General features: G+C 43.6%; 2 protein-coding genes across 4 annotated transcripts in view; one reads left to right on the top strand and one right to left on the bottom strand.

The window, feature by feature from the left end:
• FAM227A (family with sequence similarity 227 member A) overlaps positions 1 to 7,328 on the bottom strand; it is an 80,562-nt gene extending 73,234 nt beyond the window's left edge. For both annotated transcript variants that reach the window (XM_073592528.1, XM_073592527.1), the window contains exon 1: positions 7,042 to 7,328. The gene's annotated coding sequence lies outside the window, so the exon portion shown is untranslated. The remainder of the gene's footprint in view (positions 1 to 7,041) is intronic.
• A 212-nt stretch (positions 7,329 to 7,540) lies between these two features.
• CBY1 (chibby 1, beta catenin antagonist) overlaps positions 7,541 to 18,209 on the top strand; it is a 28,181-nt gene continuing 17,512 nt past the window's right edge. The window contains exons 1-2 of one of the 2 annotated variants that reach the window (XM_073592525.1): positions 7,541 to 7,633; positions 18,032 to 18,171. In XM_073592525.1, the coding sequence (XP_073448626.1) occupies positions 18,085 to 18,171 (87 nt within the window). In that variant the 5' untranslated portion in view covers positions 7,541 to 7,633; positions 18,032 to 18,084. The remainder of the gene's footprint in view (positions 7,634 to 18,031; positions 18,172 to 18,209) is intronic. The other variant, XM_073592526.1, reaches the window with a different exon arrangement.

Below are 18,209 nucleotides of genomic sequence, written 5' to 3'. Positions count from 1 at the left end.
CATTGATGTGCGCTGATAAGGCTGCACTGATGGGCACTGATAGGCTGCACTGATGGGCACTGATGAGGTGGCACTGGTGGGCACTGATAGGTGGCACTGATAGGTGGAACTGATAGGCAATGATGAGGCGGCACTCTTGGGCACTGATGAGGAGGCACTGATGAGACTGCACTGATAGTCAGCACTGATAGGTGGCAATGATGGGCACTGATAGGTGGCACTGAGAGGTAGCACTGATAGACAGCACTGATAGGTGGCACTGATGGGAACTGATAGCTGGCACTAATGGACACTGATAGGCGGCACTGATAGGCAGCACTGATAGGTGACACTGATGAGGAGGCACTGATGGGCAGCACTGATGGGCACTGACAGGTGGTGCTGCCATGCCGGGGGGTCCAAGATGGATGCCGTTTTTCCACTATGTGGATGGAGTGAACATCTTCTCTGTTTGGTGCTTTCAACCAGCTGCTATCAGGGCGACTGATTTGCATTGTGTGCCCCCTGGGGTATTTATTCAGCATCCCATGCGGCCAGTAGCTGCTGCATGGGGCATGCTGACTGACAATTTATGGACCCTCTGAATCACAGGTAGTATCTTTTTTATTTTTCTATTTAGCAATGGTCTAATATTACCACCTCCCCTGGAAGGAAGGCTCTTTTTACAATTTATGTATGCCTTCCTTCTTGTACCAAAACTCTTTTACTATCCTCACATACTATCAATATACAGTCTCTCACAAAAGTGAGTACACCCCTCACATTTTTATAAATATTTTATTCTAACTTTTCATGTGACAACACTAAAAAAATTACACTTTGCTACAATGTAAAGTAGTGAGTGTACAGCTTGTATAACAGTGTACATTTGCTGTCCCCTCCAAATAATCAACACACGGTCTAAACCGCTGGCAACATAAGTGAGTACACCCCTAAGTGAAAATGTCCAAATTGAGCCCATAGTGTCAATATTTTGTGTGGCCACCATTATTTTTCAGCACTGCCTTAACCGTCTTGGGCATGGAGTTCACTAGAGCTTCACAGGTTGCCACTGGAGTCCTCTTCTACTCCTCCATGACGACATCACGGAGCTGGTGGATGTTAGAGACCTTGCACTCCTGCACTCCTCCACCTTCCGTTTGAGGATGCCCCACAGATGCTCAATAGGGTTTAGGTCTGGAGACATGCTTGGCCAGTCCATCACCTTTACCCTCAGCTTCTTTAGCAAGGCAGTGGTCGTCTTGGAGGTGTGTTTGGGGTCGTTATCATGTTGGAATACTGCCCTGCGGCCCAGTCTCCAAAGGGAGAGGATCATGCTCTGCTTCAGTATGTCACAGTACATGTTGTCATTCATGGTTCCCTCAATGAACTGTAGCTCCCCAGTGCCGGCAGCACTCATGCAGCCCCAGACCATGACACTCCCACCACCATGCTTGACTGTAGGCAAGACACACTTGTCTTTGTACTCCTCACCTGGTTGCCGCCACACACGCTTGTCACCATCTGAACCAAATAAGTTTATCTTGGTCTCATCAGACCACAGGACAGTAATCCATGTCCTTAGTCTGCTTGTCTTCAGCAAACTGTTTGCGGGCTTTCTTGGGCATCATCTTTAGAAGAGGTTTCCTTTTGGGACGACAGCCATGCAGACCAATTTGATGCAGTGTGCGGCGTATGGTCTGGGCACTGACAGGCTGACCCCCCCACCCCTTCAACCTCTACAACACTGCTGGCAGCACTCATATGTCTATTTCCCAAAGACAAGCTCTGAATATGATGCTGAGCATCTGCACTCAACTTCTTTGGTTGACCATGGCGAGGCTTGTTCTGAGTGGAATCTGTCCTGTTAAACTGCTGTATGGTCTTGGCCATCGTGCTGCAGCTCAGTTTCAGGGTCTTGGCAATCTTTTTATAGCCTAGGCCATCTTTATGTAGAGCAACAATTCTTTTTTTCATATTCTCAGAGAGTTCTTTGCCATGAGGTGCCATGTTGAACTTCCAGTGACCAGTATGAGAGAGTGAGAGCGATAACACCAAATTTAACACACCTGCTCCCCATTCACACCTGAGATCTTGTAACACTAATGACTCACATGACACAGGGGAGGAAATGTGGCTAATTGGGCCCAATTTGGACATTTTCACTTATGGGTGTACTCACTTTTGTTGCCAGCGGTTTAGACATTAATGGCTGTGTGTTGAGTTATTTTGAGGGGACAGCAAATTTACACTGTTATACGAGCTGTACACTCACCACTTTACATTGTAGCAAAGTATCATTTCTTCAGTGTTGTCACATGAAAAGATAGCATAAAATATTTACAAAAATGTGAGGGGTGTACTCACTTTTGTGAGATACTGTATGAGCATTCCCCATTACCTATTTATTCCTATTACATATTATCACTTGGATTGATTGGCACCATTTTGGGGGTTATTGCCCTCACTGGGGTCCCTGTGTATGTGAATCTGATGGTGATGGTATCTCCCTTGTCCATTCATCATGGGGCTAATCCGCATACCACCATATCCAGCAGGAACTATTGTGTCTCATCATTTTTTATATGTCTTCACCTAATTGTTGTAAGTATACATAACAACTTGTGTGATATACACAGGGCCAGGACAAGGGATGAGCAGGAGAGGAAGCTGCCCTGGGCCCTGGTTTTATGTGAGGTGGGAAGGGGTGCCAAGGAGAGTTCCTGATACTACAAATGCTACAAGCTGACAAGCTGACAGGAGTACTGACAGCAGCATCACTACTCCTGTCAGCTTAGCATGGGTAGTGACAATGTAAAACTCTGTAGAAGCAGAGAGCCCTCACACCACAACTGCTACAGTGCTCCAGGTTGGGACTGTGCAGGGTTTGTTTACCCACCCCTATCTCCCCCCAGCAAAGAATGTGGGTAGGGGAGGGGTAAGAAGTCCCAATCTGATAGTCAGCATATCGCAGAGCAGCGATCCCATAGCCTTGCCTTGCAGCAGCAGAGCAGCATCTCTGCTTATCAGCTGCCTGTCAAGAGGGTTAGAAGTCAGCTTCTCTAGGCTCCTCCTCAATTCTGAAAAAGGAAAAAAGGGTGCTAGAGTTAGTTGTGCTGAATGAAAACAAGAACTCTTACATCTGGAGTACACCAAGATCAGCATGCAGACAGCCTCAGAAACACCGTGGACATCAAAAAAGGACACAGCCGGATGGAACAGCATCACATGCAGCAGATGGTGAACCTAACAGCAGCCGATCTAGTGTCAAAACTGGTGGGTAGAGTGATGGCGGGCACCGGAAAAACGCCAACTGTCAAAGCTGAGTGCTGATGTCGGAGGTGGGTGGGACCTAAGCAGCTGTGAAACAGCAGCCAATGGGATGGATGCAGGGCATGCCGATACGTTTCTAGGGCTTTGCCTCTTTCTCAAGCCTTGAGGATTTTGCCCTGGGACCTGACGTTTGACAGCTGCTCCAGCCCCGCCCAACTCTGTGTCAGGGCTGGGCTCAGCCCTTCCTTCCTCTGAGCTGGCCTCTCAGCTGTCGGCTAATTGCCAGCTCCTATCTCTCCACAGTGACTCACCTGTTGATGATATCCTGCTCGTCAATTCTGCCTACTTAAGCCGTCCAGCCCAGATGATCTCTGCCTTCGCCTTGGTCAACATCACAGAGACTATCTCATGCGTTCCCGTTAAAGACTTGCTTGACTGACATTCCTTCTGGCTCCAGATCATGCTTGCTCTTCCACTACGCTGATCTCTGGCTTCCTGACTTTCTGACTTGTTTGACTATCCGTTCCGGTTACCGAACTTTGGCTAGGTTTTGACTATGTTTGTTCTATTTACTTTTATTATTAAACAAGTGTGATTTAACTGTACTTCTGTCTCGGTCTGATTCATGGATTCTGACACTCCGACATGACCAATCAGCTTTGACAGCTGGTGTTCTTCCAGTGCAAGGAAAAGAGGGTTAGTGCCAGGTGGTGAGATGGGGGGGTGTTTTGTACTGAAAGAGGAAAAGTGTGGATTTGTGCTGGGAGGGGGAATTTGGGGGGTGACAGGGGTAAGATTTGCTCTAAGAGGGGAAATTTGGGGGGAGTTGTGCTGGCAGGAGGAATTTGGGCATAATGGGCAAGATTTGTTCTAGCAGGGGAAATTTGGGGGGGGGGGGTAATCTAGGAGAGGGTAAAGGATTTGTGCTAGAAGGGGAGGTTGGGGTGGATTTATACTGGGAGGAGCGGGAAGTTTAGGTGTGCAGATTAGTGCAAAATTATTTTTTTTTGGGGGGGGGGGGATTTTCCTGCTAGAAAATGTTTATAGATCTTGGGGGGAGCTGATTGGCATCTTCGCCCTGGGCGCTAGATGACCTTGTCCTGGCACTGGATATGCAATACTGTTATACTATGTATGAAAAATATGGCTGGTGTTACGCAGCCCTATTTGTTACAATGTTTTTGTGTTTTTTTTTAACAGAAAAGATTGTTACGATTTTTACTAATACATTGTACATTTACATTTTAGAAAAACATTACCCAGTTTACAATCCCTGAGGAAGGACTGTAAGAAGTTCGAAACATGTCGGGTTTTTCCATAAATGGTCACGAGAGCTAGCCGGAAAACGCACATGGGTAGCTCTTTGTATGTCACGCTTTTGTGCTAAGTGTATTCATGTTGTAATACACCAATGTTTGATTAATGTTGCATGTAAAAGTTCACTGCTTTAGATTTTTTTCGTATGATTTTAATGACAATGATGTCCAAATAAATATATATTTTTTTACTCTTTAACCACTTGCTTACTGGGCACTTAAACCCCCCTCCTATCCAGACCAATTTTCAGCTTTCAGCGCTGATGCACTTTGAATGAGAATTGCGCGGCCATACAACACTGTACCCAAACAAAATTTTTATCATTTTTTTCACCACAAATAGAGCTTTCTTTTGGTGGTATTTGATCACCTCTGCAGTTTTTACTTTTTGTTAAAAAAATATAAAAATCTGAATTTAAAAAAAAAATAAATTTATTTTTTTATAGTTTGTTATAAAAAATTAAAAACAGGTAATTTTTCTCCTTCGTTGATGTACGCTGATGAGGCGGCAGTGATGGGCACTGATAGGCGGCAGTGATGGGCACTGATGGGTGGCATTGATGGGAACTGATCGGTGGCAATAATGGGCACTGATCAGTTACACTGATAGGCTGCACTGCTAGGTGGCACTGATTGGCACTACTGGTGGGCATTGATAGGTGGCACTTGTGGGTACTGTTAGGTGGCACTGTGGGCACTGTTAGGTGGCACTGTGGGCACTGTTAGGTGGCACTGTTAGGTGGCACACTGATGAGACCGATGTGCCTCTTCCAGTTCGGGACCGATGTCCCTCACATCTGAGCCGGTGATCGGCTTTTTTTTCTACTCATGCTGTCAGCGTGAGTAGAAAAAAAAAAACGATTACCGATCTTTTGTTTACATCATGTGATCAGCTGTCATTGGCTGACAGCTGATCACATGGTACGGGGCCGGGACCGGCCCCTTACTTGGATTGGTGATCACACGAGTCTCAGTGACATGGTGGACCTAGGCAGACTTTTCTCTGTTACACTCCATTCATCTTCATCTTTATTTATAGGTGGCACTGATGAGCACTGATTGGCAGCACTGGTGGGCACTGATTGGCAGCACTGGTGGGCACTGATTGGCAGCACTGGTGGGCACTGATGGAACTGCACTGATAATCAGGACTCAGATAACCAGTGCCCTGATTATGACTGCCGATGTCCCTTTAACAAATGCCGGTTATCGGGCTTTCTTCTCTCCTCACGCTGTCAGCATGAGGAAAGAAAAGCTGATAAACAGCTTGTGTTTACATCCTGTAATCAGCTGTCATTGGCTGACAGCTGATCATATGGTAAAGGGCCGCTGTGATTGGCCCTTTACCTCGATCTGTGGTCAACTGAGTCCGAAGGACTCAGCGAACACAGAGCACACAGCCCGTGCATTGCAGGGGGTGCATGAGCAGCACGATCAAGGGAGGATATCCATGGATGCCGTCCCAGCAAGCTAAGCCCACGCTGTAGCCGTCGTTTGGCTATAGAGCGGGCAGGAAGTAGTTAAAGGTCTTGTTCAGAGTCAAAGTCAGGGCCAAAGGTCTAAGTCAAAAGTCACGGTCAGTGTACATTTTAAAATTTGGTATCAGTGTCAGTGGGGCTGATTTACTAAAAAAGGAGAGTGCAAAATCTGGTGCAGCTGTGCATGATAGCCAATCAGCTTCTAAGTTCAATAAATCTTTGACAAAAAGCCTGGTAACTGATTGATGTCTATGCAGATCTACATCAGATTTTAATTCTCCAGTTTTAGTAAATCAATCCCATTGTGTTTTAGGCAGGATAAAAAAGCAAAATGTGCACTACTGTTTCTGGGCCTTACTACAGGCACAAACAACAAATAAATATGTTATGCGGTATTGTTGCGATCGTCAGGAGCAGCAGAATTCATTTTGGGTTGTTCTTTGGTGTGGGTCAGTGTTTCTCAACTTCAGTCGTGAAGGCGCTCCAACAGGTCATGTTTTCAGGATTTCCCTCGGATGAAACGGCTGTGGAAATTACTAAAGCAGTGAAACTGATCAAATCACCTGTGCAAAATAATGGAGAGCCTGAAAACATGACCTGTTGGGGCGCCTTGAGGACTGGGGTTGAGAAACAATGCTGTAGGTTATGGTAATAGTAAGAAATATACAGATATTTTTTTTAAAAATATATTGTTTTACTATTTTGTGCCAGTTTTCTTTTGATAAAAAAATCAGGAGATATCCATTACTATTTACCACCAAATGAAAGCCCAAATTTGTTCTGAAAAATGTGGTATAATTCACCTGGATACATGGTAATAGTTGTGATGATTTGTGCAGTTTTATTAACAGATGTCAAAGATACAAAACTGTGTTCAGGTGTTAGGATTTGTCATGAAGGGGTTAAAGAATTTGTAGAATAACAACAACTATCAAGTACAAATTATAGTTATGGTGTGTAACTCTCATTTTCTTAAAATCTGAGCTATTTCTTACCCAAAGGATTTAGCCGTTTAATCCTGGAGGTTATCCCTTTAATGAGAACGAGGCCTTGTAGCGTCGCTGGTTACCATAGAAACGAGATGGACTCTACCAAAGGTTTACGTTCCGCTGTTACGGGAACGACTACTTTCCTTCTGAATGCTTCATTAGGACATTGCGGTTAATGAAACGCAAACAACACAATAAAAGAGCTTAGACCGCCTCGACGTTCCATACATTAGCTCCTGTGTCCTTCCAGAATGGTACAATCCAGAAGCCCTGGCAGTTGAGCCGCCAACCGTTGCTGTGGCAACGGAGGCTTTTGGACTGAACCATTTTTACAGTGTGGGGGTTACAATAGTCCTCTGTTCAGTTATATCTAGGATATTCAAAATATGAATGCATTAAAAATATAAATTTGCGTTCTTAAATATTGTAATTAGAAGCATTCAGACGTTGTACAGTGAGCCAGTGAAGTGGATTCGTGCTTATTTCCACCCCGTCCTCGGCATGTGGTTGTGACTGTGCCGTGCACATGCGCAGTGTGAGAGGCAGTTAGTGATCTGAGCAGACTGGAGTGTTCGGGTGGAGTGGGGTGAGCAGTGAGGTAACTTCATGAGTGATGAGAGCTTTGTTCCGCTTGTAATATTGTTCTGAATGGACGTTTTCCTAGAGGGCATATTTTTTAATTTGAGCTATTTTCGCTTTGATGCTTGTCATCGGAACTGCATGGAGTTCTATGTGAGCTCTGTGTGCAGCTGATTATATGTGACGTGTTCCTAATGATGTTATTGCTTGTGTTGTGTCTAGTGAGTCTAGATTACTGGTGGTCAACCTCGAAAAATTTTATATATATAAAAAAAAATTTCTTAAAGTATAACTTAAGGCAAAACTTTAGTTTTGTATAGTGAGGAGAGGGATCAGAGCACTTGTCAGGTTTTTGTCGCTTTCTGCCCCTGTAAGGGCTCATTACACTTGCTTTGGCTTCAACACAGTTTACACTTGCTTCAAAACAAGGCTTCCAACAGGCTTTGTTAAAGCTCTCTGAATGCCAGTCAAAGCTCCTGTCAGTAAATAAAATGGTTAGCTTAGGGCACTTTTACACTGAGGGGGCGGTAAAGCGCCGCTAGCATTGCGCTTTTAACCCCCAAAAGGGTTAAATGCGCCCGCAATGCGCAGCTGCCAAAGTGCTTTGTAGGCTTTCACACTGGAGTGACAGGAGAGGCGCTTTACAGGAGCTATTTTTTTGCGCTAAAACGCCTGTAAAGCACCTCAGTGTGAAAGCGGTCTTACAGTCCTGTTTACACCTTGCTTTGGCTTCGATTCAAAAATTATACCCCATGTAGCTTTAGTGGTGCTTCAAAGCGTCTTGAAAACCTCCATAGAAGTGAAGCCTATGGCAAAGCTCCGCCAAAGCCTCATCAAAGCAAAAGCAAGGTGTAAACAGGACTGTAACTAACCATTTTATTTAGTGACTGGAGCTTTGACTGGCATTCAGAGAGCTTTAACAAAGCGAGTCCGAGGCCATGTTTTGAAGCAAATGTAAACTAGCCTTTAGGGAGATTCACCCTCTCTATTTCTCCTATTTTACCATTATCACTAAGCCTCGGTTCACACCAGAGGCGGCACGATTGCAGGTCGCCTCACCGAGGCTACCTGCACACGACTGCCCGGGCGACTTGCAAAACGACTTCTGTATAGAAGTCTATGCAAGTCGCCCCAAGTCGCCCCCCAAAGTCGTACAGGAACCTTTTTCTAAGTCGGAGCGACTTGCGTCGCTCCCCTTAGAACGGTTCCATAGCACAGAACGGGAGGCGACTTGTCAGGCGACTAGGTCGCCTGACAAGTCGTCCCTGTGTGAACCGAGCGTAAGGGCTAGTTTACACTTGCTTCAAAACATGGCTTCGGACACGCTTTGTTAAAGCTCTCTGAATGCCAGTCAAAACCCCTGTCACTAAATAAAATGATTAGCTTACAGTCCTGTTTACACCTTGCTTTTGCTTGGTGCTTCGGTGGAGCTTGGATGGGGCTTTGGTGGGGCTTTGCCAGAGACTTCTATGGAGGCTTTGATGCACCACTAAAGCTACATGGGGTATAATTTTTGAAACAAAACCAAAGCAAAAGAAAGGTGTAAACAGGACTGTAAGCTAACCATTTTATTTAGTGACGGGCTTTGACTGGCGTTCAGAGAGCTTTAACAAAGCCTGTCCAAAGCCTTGTTTTGAAGCAAGTGTAAACTAACCATTAATGTGTGTTAAAGCATGTGTAAATGAGCCCTAAGAGTGAAAAAAAAAAAAATCACAAATTTTGGGTTATCACCAGAACAGGAATAGGGACAAACAGGGATTCCTTTGCTTTGGAGGGATTTCCTCCCACTTCCTGTTTTGGCTTTAGGACAGGGAGTAAATGAAAATCTCCCAATGGGACACAGTTTAGAAAAAAACTGACAGGCGTTATTACCCTCCCTCAGGGTCCTTTCACATGGGCTTGTCCATTCGGCAGACTCCACTTGCTCAGTGGGGGATCGATCCGCTGATCCCCCACTGAGCAGGCTGATGACAAGTCCGTCTCCGCTTTCTGTGCAGAGATGGACCTGTCAGAGTCCTGCTCTCCTCTATAGGGAGATCGGAATAAGATGGACCGCCTGGCCGTTTTCATCTGATCCGACCTGCCAGACGATGGAAAATAGGGTCACCATCTGTCTGGATTTTATGGACAGGTTCGGATCAGATGGCAGTGGGTGTCAGCGGACATTTCACCGCTGATTTCTGCTGCTCCATAGGAGTGAATAGAGGCTCCGATCAGGTCCACCCGCAAACACTAAAAGGTGGACCTAATCAGCCTGTGTAAAAGGGGCCTTGGGGTCATTTCGCACGAGTTTTATCTGTTCAGCCATGTTTTTGCTCAGAAAAAAAGCATTCGTATCAGTTTGTACATCCATCTTCAGTTCAGTTTACATTAGTTTGTACTTCAGTTCAGTTTACATCAGTCTACATCTGTTTTTTTTTTTTTAATGGAAATGTTTTATTGGAAACTAAGGCCCCTTTCACACGAGGCGGGCTCCGTTTCTACGGAGCCCGCCTCGGTCCGCCGGCTCAGCGGGAGATCTGTCCGTTGATCTCCGCTGAGCCGGCGGATGACAGGTCCCTCTCTGCTCACTGAGCGGGGAGGGGCTTGTCAGGCGCCGCTGCCGCCTATGGAGGGATCGGACGAAAACGGACAGCGTGTCCGTTTTCGTCAGATCTCACCCGATCCGATCCGCCAGCGACGGATCTGGACGTAGAGCCATACGTCTGCTTTTAGCGGATCGGACGGGGTCGGATGTCAGCGGACATGTCTCCGCTGACATCCGACGCTCCATAGGCTAACATGGATCGCCCGTTCAGGTCCGCCGTCAAAACTGACAGGCGGACCTGAACGGTCCGATCGTGTGAAAGGGGCCTAAAACGTATTGTTTGTTTTTTTCTAAATTGACAGTCTTTTTATGTTTATAGTGCAAAAAATAGAAAAACAAGTGATGATCAAATACCACCAAAAAAAAAAGCTCTATTTTTGGGGGAAAAAAATTACTGCGCTGTTGTCAGTTAAGGTAACGTAGTGCCATATAGCAAAAAATGGCCTGGTCATGAAGCGGGGTGAATCTTCCGGAGGTCAAGTGGTTAATACAGTGATACGATTATACATTGTCACTGTATTAATGACATTGGCTGGGAAGGGGTTAAATGTGTATGCCTAACTATGTGTAGTTTCTCATTCCTGCTTTGCATTTCATGATTCATTGAGCGAATTTGCTGACAGGCTCCTGCTGTGTACAATCGCAGTGAGTGCTGACAGCACCATATAGGTACATTGCTTTGTCTGTGCAGGCTACCTGTGTGCAATACGTTGCGGGCGGTCCGCAAGTGATTAATAAAACAGACCTGAACAGTAGAGCTGCACAATTAATCGTTAAATCGTGATCTCGATTCACCCCCTCTGACTATCTCTCCAGCTGAGTTTGCTTATTCTTTCATATAAACAAGTGGAGAGACTTTATCTGCTCACTCAGCTGTCAAAAGAAAACATCCAGCAGTCTGCCAAGTCTTTAACTTGAAACATTGTAACTAAGCTTCCTTCTTAAATCAAAGGGATAGAATGTCTGTGTAAATAAATAATCCAGGCAGCCTGCCAAGTTTTCAACAACATGTAAATGCAGGAAGTTTAACCACTTAAAGTCTAAATCTTTTTCTGTCACTTCTTTCTTAAGTTAAAATCAATATTTTTTGCTAGAAAATTACTTGGAACCCCCAAACATTATATATATTTTAGCAGAGACCCTAGGGAATAAAATGGCAATTGCTGCAATATTTTATGTCACACTGTATTTGCCCAGTGGTCTTTCAAATGCAATTTTTTGGGAAAAAATACACTTCACTGAATAAAAAAAAAAATGAAACTGTAAAGTCCAATTTTTTTTCTTTTTTTTTTTTTTTTTTTTTTTTAATTTGAAAGATGATGTCACGCCGTGAGAATCGTGATCTATCTTCTAAGCAAAAAAATCGTTATTCTCATTTTAGCCAGAATCATGCAGCTCTACTGAAGAGAACACGGATGTAGGCGGATAGGAAAGCAAAGCACAAAGGCAGCACTCAGAACAGAGAACACACCTTTTATAGGTTACGGGTGGAGTCCTTCACTGTGTGCTCTGGCTCAAATGGTCTCCAGCCATTGAAAACGCAGCTCCAAGAAAAATGTAAATCCATGAAAATCTTTATTTGATAAATAAAGGTCAAGATAAAAAAACTGATGCGTTTCGGCTTACAGCCTTGTTCACAGCATATTCACAAAATGAATGACAGAACATTTATACTACATTCATCATATGAGGAAAGCACTGTCAATAAAACAACTATTCAATTAAAATCAAAAACTGGCAGATGACAGAAAAAAGCGGCACCGGAGTCTATCAGACATGGGCTTACAACACTATGGGGGTTATTTACTAAAGGAAAATCCACTTTGCACTGCAAGTGCACTTGAAAGTACACTGAAATTGCACTTTGAAGTAAAGTCGCTGTAGATCCGAAGGGGACATGCAAGGAAAATAAAAAACAGCATTTTAGCTTGTACGTGATTGTATGATAAAATCAGCAGAGCTTCCCCTCATTTCAGATCTACCCCTTAGATTTAGAGCAACTGCACTTCCAAGTGCACTTGCAGTGCAAAGTGGATTTGCCTTTCGTAAATAACCCCTATGAAAAGATTCAGCATATCAAAAAAGACACCATGCATAACAATAAGCTTGTGCAAGCTGATATCTAGATTGATGTTGTGCCCCACAACAAAAAGAAAGCATTTAATAAAAACAATAGGGATGAAGCAGCAGATATAAAAAAACATCCAGTGCAATCAATACTTTATATTATTTTAGAAACAAATCCAAATCCCACCTGGAGTTAAAACCTGCAGGGGTTCCAGTACCAAGAGTAAATATCCACCAGACCTCTCTCCCAAGTAGACTAAGGTGGAGATCACCTCCCCAGGGAAATTAACCCTTTCTACACCACTAAATACAAAAGATTCCATATTTCCAGCGTGCACATATTTAAAGTGTTTTGATACATTACAAAGATTCCTGTAATTGGAATAAGCTGCACCATTATAGTGTTCGCTCATCCTGACCTCAGAGATCTGGTGGTACATCCTACATATTGCAGTGTATTGCATTCCACAACATACACAACATTCTTTGCACCACAATTGATGAAATCTCGAATTGTGTATTCTCTGCCAGTGGATCGAGAGACCATGGTCTTGTTATTTCTACTGTGGAAAGAGCCATGAGTGGTTAGCAATGTATGTCTGATACCACCAGATTGAAAAAGGCTAGGAGACAAAAGATAACCAAATGTCTTAGCGCGTCTGCCCGAGAACCTGAAGCCCTTAGAAAGCACAGGAACAAAATCCTTGTCTGCAGAAAGTATAGGCAGATATTTGGATATAATGCCTTTAATTTGGTTAAATTCCTGTGAAAAGGCGGTAACAAATGTGACAGGATTACTTTTGTTAGATTCAGACAAATGCCTGTTGCTTGTCTTGTTAGGAGTGTGCATCTATCTCTGTTCTTGGCTATTGTGACACCCCTATTAATGTGCCAATCCTGGTAACCCCTCTCTTTAAGCCTCGAGGTGATGATATTAAATTCCTGCAAGAAGCTATCTGGGCTGGAACAATTCCGTCGTGCTCTGATAAATTCCCCCACAGGAATGGAACGTATGGTGTGGGAGGGGTGACAACTCGTTGCCAGGGATAACGACTTACCAGCACATTCTTTGCGGCATGTATGGGTGTAAACCGTGCCTGTTGTATGGCCCCCCACAAGAGTGACATCTAAATAGTTAATCATGCTACGATTACTCTAATGGCTAAACTCCAAACCAAGGTGATTGGTATTAACATAGGACGTGAGTGCAGACAGATCTATAACGCCTCCATCCCATACAAGTATGAGGTCATCAATGAACCTGCCATCATATTTAATGGCACCCGCACATGGATTGGAATGGGAGAACAGGAACTCCTCCCACTAGCCCATGTACAGGTTCCCCAAGGATGGCGAAAATTTGGCACCCATAGAGGCTCCTCTACATTGCAGGTAAAAGATCTAAAATAGTTGTGTTGTAACAAAAAATCAACTGACATGACCAAAAACTCTTTCAACTCTGCACTATATGTACTATAATAATGTAGATGGAATCTCAAGGAATCCATTGCCAAATTGTGAGGAATGGAGGAATTCATGAATATAAAGTCCAAACATCCAAAGTGACCCACAAATATGGCTCCTGCCATCTAATGTCTTTAGTGTGAGACAACACTGTGGATGTGTCCTTAATATAGCCTGGCAGTCGTTTTACCAGTGGCTGCAAGTATTGGTCAACCTATTCCCCAAGTTTTTCAAGCTGGGAGCCAATACCTGCAACTATCGGTCATCCCTTAACTGGAGTGTCACCTTTGTGCACCTTAGGTAAATGGTGAAAGACCGGAATAATTGCACAATCCACCATAAGGGAGTCTGCTAATTTGGATGTCAAAACCCCTATTTCCTTCCCAGTATCTAGGAGCTGGGACAGTTGCTTTTAGGACGCGGTATGTAGAGATGTCACTCAATTGCCGTATTGCTTCTGCCTTATAATTCTCAGAAGAGAGGATCACCACTGCTCCACCCTTGTCAGCTTCCCATATCACTATATCTTTCCGAGATTTCAAACGGGTAAGGGCTTCCCTTTCAGACTTCTTTAAATTGTCTGTAGCAAGGGTGGAGAGAGTAGACAATCCTCTCTATATCCACAAAATCTCTTTTCACTAAGGCTGCTTTCACGCTGCGGCGCTTTAAAGGCACTAGAAATGGCGCCTGTAAAGAGCCTCTCCTCTCACACCAGTGCGCTGGCAGGACGCCAAAAAAAGTCCTGCAAGCTGCATGTTTGAGGCGCTGTAGGAGCGCAGCAGCGCTTTGCAGGCGCATTTAACCCTTTTTCAGCTGTTGGCGGGGGTTAAAAGCTCCCCACTAGCAGCCGAAAAGTGTCGCAAAAACGACGGTAAAGCGCCGCTAAAAATAGCAGTGCTTTACCGCCAACGCCCCAGTGTGAAAGTAGCCTTACTGTTGAAACATTTCTACTGCCGAACTTCATATGTTAATGGGATACAAATATTTATTGCCCTTGTTGATATCATCCTTGTCTATACCGAAGATTTGTGGAATGGCAGTGTGTGTATGACCTGGTCTGGCCAATCCAACAGACAAACAAGAAAAAGGCCTAGTGCGCAAGGCACAGCGTAACCCCTCAGGATTGTGAGGACAGACCAGGAAGTGTTTAAAAATTATTAAATTTTATTGAAAAAGTATTTAACAATAGAAACATTAAAATCAGTGTCAGTACAAAATTACTACTATGTATATAATTTGGTGGGATCTTACTGGATTAAAACAGTATATGATCTCCAGAGGACTTCGGATTAAAAAGTTCCCTTCCACTGTTTATTTGGATGATTTTCTTGCTATCTGGAATACCATCCTCACTAAATGTTCCTTGGAACCCATGGAGCTCATAGTATCACAAGAGGAAACTATATTGCAAACCCTTAACAAGAAATTACAACTATGAAAGAATTTTTGCAAGTCTACCAGTCCCTTGAGATTTTTTTCTACACTGAATGCTGACCTGCTGAGCACGGTTGATAAGCTGGAACAGGAAATAATGCATACTAAAAGAGATAAATATTTGAGAGACTTACAAGATTATGAACAGGGAACTGTTTACGCACGTAACAGACCAGGGAGACCACAATCGATTTTAAGAAACAGGAGAAGACGCAGACGTGGTAATCAGCGGCATGTTAATTTCAGCTCCCCTGATCTGTCAGACACCCAGTCTGAATTTTCAGACGCTACAGATGAGAGAGTATCTGCATCTTCTAGGGGTTCAGTGTTCTCAGTGTTTGTGAGGGATATTCCAAACAAGGGTTCCCCAAAAAAAACGGTGACCCCAGACAACAAGTATTCCAAAAGGAAAAAAGGACAAGGAGAGGAAGACTTAGCAACAAAAAGAACCAAGGTTTTCCCCACCCCAATTCCATACCAGACCCTTGGTATGTGCATGCAGGAAGAGCTCTGCCCCCCCCACCCCCACCCCAAAGCTACTTGTCCTTTATGTTGATGGGGACCAGGGCCTCTTTCCCACCTTGGGCTGTGTTTGTGGGGGTCTGCGGGTAGGGGGCTTATTGGAATCTGGAAGCCATCTTTAACAAGTGGGGTTCCAGATCCCGCCTCCCCCTCACGTAAATGAATATTTCACAAAAAGAAATAACACACACAGTTTTTGACAATAACCCATTAAATCTGTTATAGTTAGCTTACCCAGCCAGTTTTTTAGTTCCTATAGTGTCAGGTAGATAACCTGCACTTATTTCATGCCAGTCACCACAAAATGTGTAAATTTTGATCCTCCAAGGGGAGAATGGGAGGTGTGACAGTTGTGGTTCTATCCTGTCCTAGTTAAAATACCTAATATAATATACACATAAAATACTGTTTTAAAGCAGAGTTCCACCCAAAAGGGGAAGTTCCGCTTTAAGCACTCTTCCACACCCCTACCCCCCCACCCACCCCCCCAACGAGTACCTACCGCCTAGGCCATCTGAGCGGAAGTTCTCCTCTCCTCTCCCCCTCCCTGCAGTCTTTTGGCACACGTCACAGGTCCTTATAAGATTGCCTGACCATTGAGGAGGTGTTGTGCGACTCGCGCATACGCAGTGCACACCCGGCTGTGAAGCCGCAAGCTGTCATAGCCAGGTGACAACACTTGTAATGCTGAAGCTAGGGAGAGGAGAGGGAGAGAACCCGAGGGTTCTGGCGGTCACATCGCTGGATCCTGGAACAGGAGTGTGTGACTATTAAAAGTCAGCAGCTACAATTTTTTGCAGCTGCTGACTTTTAATGAACACAAAAATGACTGGAACTCCGCTTTAACATCTCTACCCCAGCAATTTGACAACAGTTTACAATAGTAGTTATGTAAATCAAGGAACTAACACCTTTATAGGTTTCCTGACATCAAAAATTTAGTTATCTAACTAGGAGCTCTGCTACAATCATACCTCAATAATGAGCAATAAATAGTGAGATTTTGCATGTCTATGGATCTGGCAATATTGGATATCCCTGGATATTTCTATTGGGTGTTTTCCTGTTTCCAGGTTTTTTGCACTAGAAGAATCCTGTAATCCACTTTTAAATCTTAACCATGGATTAAAGGGATAAAACAGATGACCTTTATTCTATGTTTGAAGCAGTAGTGTGTAAATGTACTTATAGTTTTAGCTGTCCCTCTCTACATTTGGGCATCTCATTTTAATTAAGTGTGTGTGTTTGTTTTTTTGTTTTTCTCTTTTACTGTAAAATATGATATTTGTTTAACACAAATACAGTTTATGTAGTTTTTTGCTGACTGTTTTTTTTTTCTTTTTTTTTATTTATTTATTTTTATTTTTTTAGCATTCTTAGGTCTAAAGTGGGGCTAGAAAATTTGCTGAATTATCTTAAATTATTTAAAATGCTTTGGCAGGAGATGGAATGAATAATGGTGATAACTCCCCCTCACCCTTTGCATCCCTCCCCACAACGAATTGTTTGAATTAGGTTTATTTCTATAGTGTGTTGGGTTTTTGTTTTTTGTTTTTTTTTAAACTTTCTCTTACATACCTAAATCCATTGTCAAGTGTCAGTTCCAGAGTCTTCTATCCTCCTCCCTGCAGAATACTTGCGTCTTTCTTTGGTTGTTCATGTCAGTGTCTGGGTCACTTAGGAATCAGACTGCATCAGTGTTATGACAGTAGAAAGATGAAACATCACTGGTTCGCTGGTGCAAATAGTTACCCTTTGTTGCCTTGAGGTAGAGACTCTGCGTGAACCTGAAACATGGCTACACATGACATGTGACTCTGCATCAATAAAAGTTTGTACTGTTTGCACTGGAGTGCTGGTGGTGTTTCATCTTTCTACTGTGGTGTATGTGGCGCCATCTGTTAATGTGTAGCTACAAACACCCCTTCTGCTATCAAGGTTGAACACTACAAGAAAGTGCAGTCCATACCTACATTTTGCCTGGATCTTTGCGATGATGTCATGAAGAGGCGAGTGGTCAGCCAAGGAACTGTAGTGCCCAAAGTGACACCAGCAAGGGACATGGATGGTGGAGTTAGGGGAGATTTTGGTGGTGGAAATTTTTGCCTGGAGCTAGACTTAAAGTGAGTAGCTGCTTTTTAGTTATAGTTGTACATTATAACAACATCCCATTATACAACTGATGATGTCGTAAGATTGGCCATCAGATATTTTTACTGTGAAGCTAATATTGATAGTCTGAAATACCCAATTAAGGGGCTAAGAAGGAAACTTGACCTGAGTTTAGACTGTGGAAAAATATAAATATTTTTTTTGTAACTATATATTTTTTTTTTTCCTTAGGAAAACTGCATTGAAAGGGGATTTCTGGATAAGCACTGGAGTCCAGTAGACTAATGGGCAAAATGCCTTTCTTCGGGAACACGTTTAGCCCAAAGAAAACACCACCTAGAAAATCTGCATCGCTTTCCAACTTGCACGCAGTACGTTATTAAGTACTGTATAGCCTTTTTTTCTGTCT

This window comes from Aquarana catesbeiana, linkage group LG07 (genome assembly GCF_042186555.1).
Source record: "Aquarana catesbeiana isolate 2022-GZ linkage group LG07, ASM4218655v1, whole genome shotgun sequence".
Classification (NCBI taxonomy): domain Eukaryota; kingdom Metazoa; phylum Chordata; class Amphibia; order Anura; family Ranidae; genus Aquarana; species Aquarana catesbeiana.
The sequence above is the reverse complement of the archived record's forward strand: the minus strand, read 5'-3'. Positions and strand labels throughout refer to the sequence as shown.